Source organism: Phascolarctos cinereus, unplaced genomic scaffold (assembly GCF_003287225.1).
Source record: "Phascolarctos cinereus isolate Bilbo 61053 unplaced genomic scaffold, phaCin_HiC Scaffold_726;HRSCAF=1367, whole genome shotgun sequence".
Taxonomy (NCBI): domain Eukaryota; kingdom Metazoa; phylum Chordata; class Mammalia; order Diprotodontia; family Phascolarctidae; genus Phascolarctos; species Phascolarctos cinereus.
In genome coordinates this window covers 409,093,762-409,105,981 of record NW_027556098.1, presented here as the reverse complement: position 1 = coordinate 409,105,981, position 12,220 = coordinate 409,093,762, and the positions used below count along the sequence as shown (strand labels likewise).

Here is a 12,220-nt window from a genome sequence, read left to right as displayed (position 1 = left end):
GGGCAAAGAGACTACAGACATAGGGAGAGAGACAGTGAGGTTGGGAGAGAGACAGAGAGAAACAGAGATGGATAGGCAGACAGACAGAAAGGAAAGGCAGAGATAGAGACATGAGAGCTAGAGGGACACTTAGAGACACCATTACTGAGAAAGATTAGGAGAGGATACAGAGAATAACAAGGGGAAAGGAGAAGGGGTGGGAGAGGGAGGGGAGGGGAGGGGGAGAGAGAGAGGGGAAGAAGAAAAGGAGAAGAAGAAGAAAAGGAGAAGAAAGAAGAGAAAGAGAGAAAAAGGAAGAAGAAGAAGAAGAGAGAGAAGAAGAAGAAGAGAAGAGAAGGAGAAAGAAGAGAAGAAAAGAAGAAGAAGAAGAAGAAGAAGAAAAGAAGAAAGAAGAAGCAGAAGAAGAAGAAGAAGAAGAAGAGAAGAAGAAGAAGAAAGCAGAAGAAGAAGAAGCAGAAGAAGAAGCAGAAGAAGAAGAAGAAGAAGAAGAAGAAGAAGAAGAAGAAGAAGAAGAAGAAGAAGAAGAAAGAAGCAGGGATGATCCCCTTTTCAGTCCCTAGTGAAAAGGATCTAACTCCATCACTTAACAGCAGAGAAAGGGCTCATCAGACAAACCCAAGCTTGCACAATGCCTTCCCCACCTCGCCCCACCTGCTACCCCTCCCCCCCCCAGTCTGTCTTATTTGGACTTATTTGGCCTTGGCCTTATTTCTCCAGTCTTCAGTGTCACATTATAAGCCCTAATGTGAAAATATTTTTTGAATACATGTAATGAGTATCACATTTCTTTGCATCCTTGAGGGGTAGGGGAGGGAGTAAAGGGAGGGAGAGAATTTGCAACTGAAAATTAAAATTTTAATATGAATTTTTAAAAAAGAAAGGGGGGAAAGCATTAAAAGCCCCCAGTGGCCCTGGGGAGCATCCTCTTTCTTTCTTCTCATCCTTCTCTCCTACCCAAAAAGAAGTCAGGAGGCGGGGTGTCTCCTTGAGGTCCCTGATATTGTATTAGCAGCTAAAGCAAGCAGGCCCAAGGTTAGACCACAGGCAAGCCTTCCCTGAGGAGGGTTGGCAGAAAGGGGGGGGGCAGGATACAGCAGAAATCAAGGCAAGCTCAAGGGCTAAGGAGCCAGGAATTGGGGATTAAGTCCAATAATTGGCTGACAGTTTAGGCCCCCAGGGCAGGCTACAAGGGCTCAAGGCAATTCAAGGCGGGATTAAGGGTCAGCGTCTAGATAGATAAAGGGGGACAGGGAGGGGAAGAGGGGAGGAAGGCCTTAAGAAGGGCGGCCTCCTGGAGCCACACCCCAGAGGTGCTAAGACCCACATAAGACACAAGATAGCTTGACCCAAACACACCTCAGCTCCTTCTTCCTCTAGATCAGGCTCCCCTCAGCACAGCAGGTACCTTGGATTGGGAGTGCGGGTGGGGGGCATGAGGAGTATCACTTGATCTCCGTCTCCCTGCTTTTGTATCTCTGCTCTTTGAATCTCCTGTTTTCTTTTCTCCTTAAATCATTCTTTTTCTCCGGGTGTCTTGGGCCTTTTATCTCTGGGTTACACGGCAATTTAGCAACCCATCAAACTTAATGAATATTGGATCTCTGTACTTTTGATCCTTCTCTGTTCCTCCTCCTGCTTTTCTCTCTTTCTCTGAGTCTCCCTCTGTCTATCCCTTTCTCTCTGTGTAACCTCTTCCTGTCTCCTTTCCATCCTCTCATTTTCTTTCTTTCTTTTCCTTCCTTCCTTCTTTTTCTTCTTTTCCTCCTCCTCTCTGTCTTGTTCTCTCATCTCTCTCTGTCTTTATTTGTCTCTCCCCTGTTTTCTGTTTCTCCTCCATCCTTTACCAGTTCCTGTTCTTTTGTGTCTCTTTTACTGCCAATCTATCTCCCTCTGTCCCTTTCCCTATCTTTGTGTCCTCTTCTATGTCCCTGATTCTCTCTGTCCCTATATGTCTTTCTGACCCTCCCTCTTTCTCTCCCATTTCATCTCTCTCTCTCTTGTCTCTACCTCTCTTTAGTTATCTGTTCCCCTATCTTTTCCTGTGTCTCTTCATTCATGACTCCTATCTTATTTTTTTCTCTCTCTCTCTGAGACAAACCCAAATCAATAAAACCAATATCCCTCCACCTCCCTATTCTCTCTCTCTCTCTCTCTCTCTCTCTCTCTCTCTCTCTCTCTCTCTCTCTCTCTCTCTCTCTCTCTCTCCCTCTCTTTCTCTCTCTCTCCCTTCCTCTCTCCCTCCCTCCTTCCCTCCATATCTCTGCTCTGTGTTCCTCTCTCTCTTCTTTGAGTCTCTCAATGTAACCATCTCTCTTCCCCGTGTCTGCCTCTCCCTGTGTTTTCTTTCAGTCTTTTTCTATCTGTCTTTTTTCTTCCATTCCCAAACCACACCCCTGTCTGTCTGACTCTCTGTTTCCCTCTATCTATATCTGTCTCTCCCTGGGTGTCTGTCTCTCCCTGTTAGCCTGCCTCTCTATGTCTGTCTCTGACTCTTTTCCCCTCTGCCTTTCTGCCTCCCTTATTCACTGTCTCCCTGGATGAGTGTTTCTCAGTCTCCATTTGTCCATCTGTCTCTGTCTCTGTCTCTCAGGATCTTGCTGCCTATTCTGTCTGTCTGGTTGCCTTCATGTGTTTCCAGGCTCTGGCTCTTTAGGACTCTGTGCCTAGAGACTCAGGCAGCTCTTTGGAAGGGAAAGAAGAGGTCTGTGGATGGTGTGCTCTGGCCAGTAACACTCTAACCTCTGCCTCTGCCCTCCGATATGAACAGGAGCCTCCAACATGGACTGGATAGGAACAGTGCTGCTGCTGCTACTAGTAAGCATCACCTGTCTACTACTGGCTAAGGGAGCTCACAAGACCAAAGGTCACCTGCCTCCAGGGCCCAGACCCCTGCCACTGCTGGGTAACTTACTGCAGCTCCGATCTGGAGACATGCTGGCCTCACTCACCAAGGTCAGGGTCAAGGTTGAGCAAAGGTGGGGTTTGGGGGACAAGACAGAGAGGATGGGATGGAAAGAAGGGAGGATACCAAGGAGCCCAGAGAGGCTGGGAATGAGCAAAGACACCCGGGTCTCTACCCCATTGACCTTCTATTTCCACTTCCCCCAGCTGGGTCAGGAGTATGGTCCTATATTCACCGTGCACCTGGGCACTCGGCCTGTGGTTGTCCTAAGTGGATATGAGGCAGTCAAGGAGGCTCTGGTGGACAAGGCAGAAGAATTTTCGGGACGTGGGGAGTATCCAGTTTTTCATGACTTCACAAAGGGCAATGGTGAGGTCCCCTCCCCTGCTTCCCTTTAGCCTTTTCCTGCCCCTCACCCGACCCTAATCCTAGCTCCAATTTCGAGCCCTCCCCCTTCCTTAGGAGTCCTCAGGACTGGGAACCAGCTGAGCCAAGACTCACTCTCTTCCCAGGCATTGCCTTCTCCAATGGGGAAAAGTGGAAGGTCTTGAGGCGATTTTCCATTCAGATCCTTCGAAATTTTGGGATGGGAAAGAAAAGCATTGAGGAGCGAATCCTGGAAGAGGAAGCTTTCCTTCTGGAGGAATTGAAAAAAACTGCAGGTAGGTGACACCCCACCCCCAACACACACACACCCTGGAGAGGTATAGGACTCAGTCTGGTACTCACCAAGCCCCTGCCCTTCCCCCATCCTCCTGCCTGCTCTAAACAGGGCAGCCTGTTTTAGAGTGGAGTCCTCTAATGAGAACATTCTGATGTTCCATGGGCTGCTGCTATGCACCAACGTACGTTGTCACTACGCTTGTTCCTACAAGTTTATATTATTTAGAGAAATACCGTACAGTGGGTTTTCAGAGCTGCTTGTTGTGTTTCACAGGTTGTCAGGTTTCTTCCGAGGGTAAGTGGGGCATGGTGATTGCTATTGCCAGAGACAAACAATTAATCAACTGATAAGCACTTATGAAGCACTCTCCTAGGTGCTGGAAATGCAAATGCAAATGTAAAAAATCCCTACTCTCAAGAAACTTGCATTCTGCGAGGGTTTCATGCTGCTTAGCAGCCTGCTGTCCTGTGGTTTAGAGCTCATTTTTGCCTACCTACAATGAAGTCAATTACCTTGTATCTTATTGGTACTTCTGTCTCTTCTATTACATTGCAAAATGTTTGTGTCCTTGTGTTCTTACTTGATGGTATCTGCTGCATTTGGGGACAGGACTTGTTATCAGCGGCATGTTGCAGTTAGACTGTGCTATTGTATGGTGCAGTAGTCTGTTGCATCATTTTGTGCTGTGCTCTCTTGTCTAAGGTGGTATTGGGTTGCATCAACTTAGTGGACTCTTGCCCTCTGATAAATTGTTGTACCTGAGTTGCTGCATCTTGCTGTGAGTCAGAGAATGGGGAAAAATGCCAGGAAATCACCCAACACACACCTAAGGGCAGCCCCAGGCTTCTTTCACTTGCTTGCTACGGTTCCTCCAGCTCCCATCATCCTGTCAGTCCCTCTCCTCCAATCGTTCTATGACTTTTAACCTCCCCCAAACACTGCTCCCCAAAGGTATCTTGTACCTTTGCTCTACCTGGCCTCTCATAACTTATTCAGAACCACAGAAGGAACAGTTCAAAGCCTCTCCATGCATTTTAGAGAAAGAGGACAAAAGTACACATTTACAGAAGGGAACTTAGAACATAGAATGTCAGAGCTGGAAGGGTCCTTAGAATAGAGACTCTTAAAGAAGAAAGTGCCCTTAGAACATGGAATATTAGAGGTAAGAAGGACCTCAGACTATGGCATGTCAGAGCTGGGAGGGATGCGAGGACACAGAATGGCAAATGGGTTACCCTGTAACCCAGCAGCCCTGCTGACCTTTAGGTCTCTGGCCCCCAGGTGACCCCTTTGATCCCACCTTCGTGCTCAGCCGCTCAGTGTCCAACATCATCTGTTCAGTCATCTTCGGCAGCCGCTTTGACTACGAAGACGAGCGTCTGCTCAAGATTGTCCAACTCATCAATGACAACTTTAAGATCATGAGCAGCCCCTGGGGGGAGGTGTGCTGGGCAGACACAGCTGGTAGGGGGTGGAGAAGATGGAGACTGCAGAGGCCACTGAGGGTTCCTAGGGGACCCAGAGGACAGAGGGACAGGGAGGATGGGGAGACCCCTCTCTAAACTACCTCTTCCTCCTTCACCCCAACTCAGATGTACAACATCTTCCCTGGCCTCTTGAAATGGATCCCAGGCCCCCACCACCGCCTCTTTCAGAACTTTGGGTGCATGAAGGCCCTCATCGATCACAGCATCCATGAGCACCAGGCCAGGCTGGACTCCACCTACCCCTTGGATTTTATTGACTGCTTCCTTATCAAGATGGCTGAGGTAGGGCCTTCTCCAGATCCCCTTCTCAGCCCCCCTCTAGGGTCCCTGGAAGAACTTCCAGGGTCTTCCCATATCCAGCACCTGAGGAATCTATGATTCTGGTCTCTAAGAGATTCAAGTGCTCTGATTCTCTATGATTCAGCTGCCTAAGAGCCTCAAATTCCCTCATAGTCTATGATTCAGAGCAGAGTTGTAAGGAGGAATGTTTCCAGCTATGGCACAAGCCACCCCCATTCAAGAGGCATGGCATTTTCAGTGGATCAGAGTGGCTACAGAGAAACTCAGGCTAAGTTTAATTTTTCTCGATAAGCACTGAACACTGTTGTTTCCATGCTGCTGAAAGGCTGCAAGTGTCAGGCACGCTCTAAATTTGACAGCCTAAAGAAAAGCTCTAGTCACCATACTCTGGTAACAGCCTCTGAGTCTATGTTTCTGTGCTTCTCTGCTTCTAAGAATCAAAGATTTGAAAAGTCTAACATTCTATTACCCTAATACTTTAGAAGTCCAAAGTTCTATGAGTCTAAGTTTCTATGAGCCCAGAGAATTTCAAATTCTGTTAATTCTGAGAGCCTACCACCCTGTTAGGCAGCTAGGTGGCACCATAGTGCACAGAGCCCTGGGCTTGGAGTTCAAATCCATCCTCAGACACTTACTAGCTGGGTGACCCTGGGCAAGTCACTTCACCCTGTTTGCCTCAATTTCTTCATCCATAAAATGAGCTGGAAAAGGAAATGGAAAACCATTCCAGTATCTCTGCTAAGAAAACTCCAAATGGGGTTTCATGACTGAACAACCACCACCACCATCCTGTTATTCCACAAACCTCTAAGTTCCTGGGAGATTTTTCTTCCAGAATCAGAGAAGTATACCAGTTCTCCACCTGTCCCTTCCTTCCATTCAGGTCTTTCCACCCCAACATGCAATGCCTTCATTTACTCATCTGTAAAATGAGGGGTGGGATACAATTTCTAAGATTCCTTCTAGCTCTGCCACTTGCCAAGTCTATCCAAGAATCACCAAATTTATGATTCAGGCATAAGTAGGGATGGTTTGGGTGTAGAAAAGAGGGGACATGGAGTCAGTAGAGGAGGAGAATCAGGCAAGAAGGTCACCATGATGAGGAAATAGGGGGAGCTGAGATTACCTGACCCTAAGGATCCCAGGGAGCCCTTCCCCGCCCCCTGCCAATTGAGACTGTTACGAAAAATAGACATCATTACATGTTTAAATAATAGGATTTAGCACTGAAAGAGACTTTTGAGTTCAACCCCCTCATTTCTAAGATGAGGAAACTAAGACCCAGAGGAAGGGAAGTGACTTGTCCAAGGGCACAAAGGCAGTAAATAATTAGAATTCAAACCCAAGTCCTCTGACTCAACTCAATTCAATTAAACGAGAATTTATGAAGTGCCTACCATGTGCCCAGAATAGTAAGAGGCACTGGAGACACAAAGGCAAAAATTGAACAATCTTTATCTTCAAGGAGGAGACAACATCAACCCCATTGGTATTTGTGGTGTCTTAGCTGATTTTCTCTACCAGTTGTTTGGGGTCTGAACAGACCCTTAGACTGACACAAAGCAAATATCAAGCAGGGGGAGCATTAATTAACTGGGGAAATTAGGAAAGGACTTCTTGGAGGTGCCCTGGAGCTCAGCATTGAAGGAAGGAGCTAGGGTCTAGGAGGAAGGGTTGAGAAGGAAGGTCAGAGCTGCTTCCTATGCTGGCCATGCTCCTATCCCAACCCTCCAGGCCCTCAAAGGTCCTTTGTGAATTCTGGTTGGGGCAGACAGGATATGGCTGGTTGGCCCAGGACCCAGAGTGGCAAGGTTGAGGGGCGTGGGGGAAGTGGAGCCGAGTAGAATTGGTTCTCATTCCAGTTAAAAAGGTGTTGAAAGCAGGAGGCAGCTCGGGCAGTTTACCTGACATATGTCTGGCAAAGAGGAGGGAATGAGGAAGGGGAATGGAGGAGATGTCAAGCATGTAATTTCTGCAGCCAGGGAGGTGGAGAGAGAGGCAGAGACAGAGGTACAGAAATAGAAACAAAACCAGAGAAGAGGGGCTTAGAAAGGGATGGAGCAGTTCACCCCACCAGACGTTTGTCTCAGACTCCCACATCTGCCCCAACTCCCGCCTCAGATGGAGGAAGGAATGGGGCTCCCCTGTCTTAGTGCTACTTCACCGGGACACTGGGGTGGGGGAAGGAGCAAATCAGTGGCTTTGGACGTTGGAGGAGAAGGAAGGGAAGGGGATGTGAGGCCTGGGCTTTCCCTCCACACCCCTATGGAAGCACAGGCTGAATTCTGGGCTGTGGGAATTACTCGTCCCCTCACCCCCACCAGCCTGCCAGCCCCACCTGCCCCAGGTGTCAGGATTAACATTTCTGGCTTGGGGTGGGGGTGGGGCGAAATTAGCCTTGCTCTGTCCTCAGGAAGCCCAGAGGCCGGGCACTCACTTCCACATGGAGACGCTGGTGAAGACAACGCACAACCTCCTTTTTGGTGGCACAGAGACCGTGGGCACCACGCTGCGCCATGGCTTCTTACTTCTCATGAAGCATCCACATATTCAGGGTGCGCTCCTACCTCTGTCGGTGCCCGTGCACCTCATGCGCTCTGCCCCGCCCCGTTCCTTCGCTCCCCCTGTCCACTGACCATGCCCCTGTCCCCGTGCCTCTCCAGACACCCCACCTCCATGCCCCTAGATAGCCCAGTCGCCTGCCTCTGGCCCTAGACCAGGAGAAGAGAGAAGTGCGGAGGGGTTAGAGGGGAGGGGACAGTCGAAGGGGAGAGGGAAGGGGCCTTGGCTCACTGGCGCGTGGCGCCCGGGGGCCTGTGCCTCCTGCAGCCCGGGTACAGGAGGAGATCGACCGCGTGGTGGGGACGGGGGCGGAGGCCGACCCTGGAGGATCGCTCGGCCATGCCCTACACTGACGCGGTGCTCCACGAGGTGCAGCGCTTCGCAGACGTCATCCCCATGAACTTGCCTCACCGAGTCGTCCGCGACACGGCCTTCCGCGGTTTCCTGCTACCCGAGGTGGGGCCTTAGCGGCGGACTCCCGCAGGACGCAGAGCGTCCAGGAACCCAGCCCCGAGCTCCCAGCCCTCCCTGCCCCGCTTTCTCCTCCCTTCGCCTCCAATCGAGCAGCCTTCCGAAGGTTCATGCTGCCCTAGTGGAGCCCCGACGGCGGACCTGTGTGGGACCCAGGAGTTCGAGAACCCAGCCCTGACCCCCTCACTTTTCCCTCCTCTCCCCTTGCCATCCTTTCCCCTCCCCCACCTGCTCCACCTAGATGGGACAAGACTTCTTGAGCTCGTCTACGGGTCGACTCTTTCCCCCAGTTACAAAACCCAGACCCAGGTCTTTCTGCTCTGAAACCCTAAATGAACTCCCAGCCTGGCTATCACCCCCAGCCCAGGACTCAAATCCTGGCAATGCCAGGCCCCCCAGCTTTCTGGAGCGTGACAAGCAATCGAGTAACAAGCATTTACTTGCTTACTATATGCCTGACCCAGTGCCCAGCACTGGGGATGCCAAGAAAAAATGAAAACCTGGCCCTGACCCTCCCATCCCCCAATCCTTGCGACCCCACCTAAGCCTCACCAGTTCTAGACCTAGACTGTTCCCATTCCCCTTCGCCCATGAAGAGGGACCCAAGTGTTCCAGCCCCCAGCCCTTCCCCCCTCCTTCCAGGGCACTGAGATCATCACCCTGCTCAACACCGTTCACTACGACCCCAGTCAGTTCCAGACACCCAATGAGTTCAACCCTGCCCACTTCCTGGACTCCAAGCAAGACTTCAAGAAGAGTCCTGCTTTCATGCCCTTCTCTGCTGGTGGGTGTCTCACCCAAGGCCTCAGCCTCCAAGCTCCCCAAAGCCCCCATGGTAAAATGCAAAGAGTGCTAAAGTCAGAGGCCCTGGGTTCAAATCCCAGCTCTGCCAGTTACAGCTTGTGTGACTTTCAGGAAGTCCCTTCCCTTTCTCATTCTGTGATCACCCATGACCCTAGCTATCTGCAGCTTCTCTCTCCCTGCAGGGCGACGCCTGTGCCTAGGGGAACCTTTGGCCCGTATGGAGCTGTTCCTTTACCTGACGGGCATTCTGCAGAACTTCACACTACAGCCCCTGTGCCCCCTGGAGGAAATTGATGTGACCCCACTCAGCTCTGGCCTGGGCAATGTGCCTAGACCCTTCCAGCTCCGCATGCTGCCCCGATGAACCCACACCCTGGCCAGAGGCCACTCACTCTATTCCCATCCCTCTCATTAACCCTGCCTTGTCTCTCTCTGTTCCTCAATTGTCCCTCCTACACACTCTGATTTCCCCTACATCTCTCAGTCTGTCCCCTCTTTTAGTCCTCTCTCTGTCTCTGTCTCTGTCTCTGTCTCTCTCTCTCTCTGTGTCTCTCTCTCTGTCTCTCTGTCTCTCTGTCTCTCTCTCTGTCTCTCTGTCTCTGTCTCTCTCTCTCTCTCTCTCTCTCTCTCTCTCTCTCTCTCTCTCTCTCTCTCTCTCTCTCCCTCCCTCCCTCCCTCCCTCCCCAAGATCTTTCTCCCATGCACACCGACCATCTGACCCTGGCCACGTTATTTTACCTCTTGGTGGCCCTCAGCCAACTCTCTAAAGACCATAGGACAAAGAGCAGGTGCTGATCTGCCCTACTAAAGAGACTTTTCTCACAAAGGGAATGAAATCACAAGCCCTGACCAAAAATGAGCAGCTGGAGAGCATCCAAAGAAGGGCAGCCCATTTTGATAGCAACTCCCCATACTGAGCCTGGAGCAGAGAAGGCTTAGAGGGAACAAGATAGTGTTTACCTTGTGATAGAAGGATTGGATTTGTTCTGTTTAGTCCCAGGGGCAGAACTCAGAGTAACCTGTAGTTGTTGCAAAGAAGCCAATTTAGATTTGATGTGAAGAAAAGTTCCTCACAGCTAGAGCTGTCCACCAAGGGAAATGGGTGCCTCCCTCAAGGAGCTGGAGGTCTTCGAGGACAGGCCAGAGGGATGACCACTTAGGCAGTGTATTAAGTGGCTATGTGCCAAGCATCTTCTGAAGCATTTTTCATTCAATCCTCAAAACAACCTCAGGAGCTAGGTGCTAGTATCATCCTCACTTTATAGTGAGGAACTGAGGCAGACAGTAATGGAGTAACTTGCTCAGTCATACAGCTAGTAAGTGTCTGAGGATAGATTTGAATTCAGCTGTTCCTGACTCCAGGGCCAGCATTCTATCCATTGCACCACCTAGCTGACTCAAACAGATGACATCCTTTTTTTTTTTCAGGTAGAGCTAGATGCCCATTGAAGCCTCTTCAAACCGCCTGCTCTCTCTGCTCTTCCCTTTAGCTTCCCACTCTCCTTCAGTGTTGCCCTCTTTCTCCACTGTCTCCCCATCTCTTGTCTCTCCCCATTGTCTCTTCAGTTTCTTTGCTGTTTTTCAGTGTCCTCCACCTCTCTCTTCCTCTTTCTTTCCATCTTCTTTTCAGGCATCCCCATTTTTGTTCCTCGGGTTTCCTCTGTTCTTCAGCCTTGAGTCTCTTCCCCTTTATACCCTTGAGCCTCTGATAACCCTCTCTGTGTCTCTTTTTCAAGTTGTCCTTTCTGTGTCCATTAGCCCACCACCTTCTCTCTCTCTCTCTCAATATGTACCCTCTGTGGGGCAGCTAGGTGGTGCAGTGGATAGAGCACCAGCCCTGAAGTCAGGAAGACCTGAGATCAAATCCGGCCTCAGACACATAACACTCACTAGCTGTGTGACCCTGGGCAAGTCACTTGACCCCAATTGCCTAAAAAAAAAAGTAACCTCTGTTCTTCAGCCTCCTCACCCTCTCATTAATCTCCTACTGCCTCTCTTCAATCTTCCTCCTTCTCTCTGTTTCCCCTTCTCTCAGTTCCTGTCTACTTCTACTTTGTCTTCTAACTGCTTTCACTTGTTCTTATGTCCCTACCCTCCTGCCCTTCATCTCCATCTTTCAGTCCTTTATTTTTCCTCCTCTTTGTCCTTCAGTCTCTCTGCCTCCATTCTTCCACCTCTCCTCCCTCTGTCCTTCATTTCCCCACACACACCTCTCTCCCTTAGCCTCCTTCACCCTCTCTCCCTTATTCTCCCCCATCTCTGTCCTTTTGTTTTTTTCAAGATCTCCCCCATCAGTCTCCTCCACCCCTCTCAGCCTTGATCTTTTCATCTCTTCAGTCTTCCCTGACCCTCTCTCTCTCAGTTTCCCCATCTCTGTTTTTCAGTCTTTCCTCTCTCTGTCCCTTGGTCTCCCCCTGTTTGTCTCTCATTTCTCCTCCCTGTCCCTAAACTTCCCTCCCATTCTGAACCCAGCCCCACATCCTTGGCCATGGCTGATCAGCCTGGTCAGGGCCCCAGAGCTTGGACCCCAGTCTGCCAAGATCTGGATCAGGTGCTTGCTCTACTCTGAGCCCCCGTGACTCTTCCCTCTATCCTTCACCTCTCACTCCCTATGCCCACCCCAAGTACTGGGCTTTGTGCTGGTTCCCCTTACTCCAGCAGCTTCAATGGCACCAGGCTTCCCAGCAAGGCTGCCTCTTTGGCTATCTGAGAATAAACAGTCTATTTCTGAGCAGGTGTCCAAGAGATTGAGTGTGTGGGATCAGGGTGGGATCTGGGTCGGGGAAGGCTGGCAAGCACCTGGAAGCCCCCAGACCATGGATTTGAGACAGGTGCCTAGGAATGAAGGCCCATGGAAGCCCTGGTGGGGAAGCTGAGGATTCAGCATGATAACACTCAAACAACCTTCAGAGACTCACTAGCTGTCGAGTGAGTCTCAGGAGCAGAAACTCTTAAAAAGGCACAGAGACAGAGATCTGCCAAGGCAGATAAAGGACAGACAGCACTGGACAAAGGATGAAAAGCTCCCAT

The 12,220-nt window shown here is 50.3% G+C and overlaps 1 protein-coding gene across 1 annotated transcript; it reads left to right on the top strand.

Moving 5' to 3' along the window:
- The first annotated feature begins 2,778 nt into the window (after window positions 1-2,778).
- On the top strand, window positions 2,779-9,702 carry LOC110198199 (cytochrome P450 2F1-like). The gene is given in 10 exon segments (XM_020972379.1): window positions 2,779-2,952; window positions 3,109-3,271; window positions 3,415-3,564; window positions 4,848-5,008; window positions 5,159-5,335; window positions 7,767-7,908; window positions 8,183-8,214; window positions 8,216-8,371; window positions 9,029-9,170; window positions 9,373-9,702. Coding segments are annotated over 10 exon segments (1,479 nt in total). The 3' UTR covers window positions 9,555-9,702.
- Window positions 9,703-12,220: the final 2,518 nt, after the last annotated feature.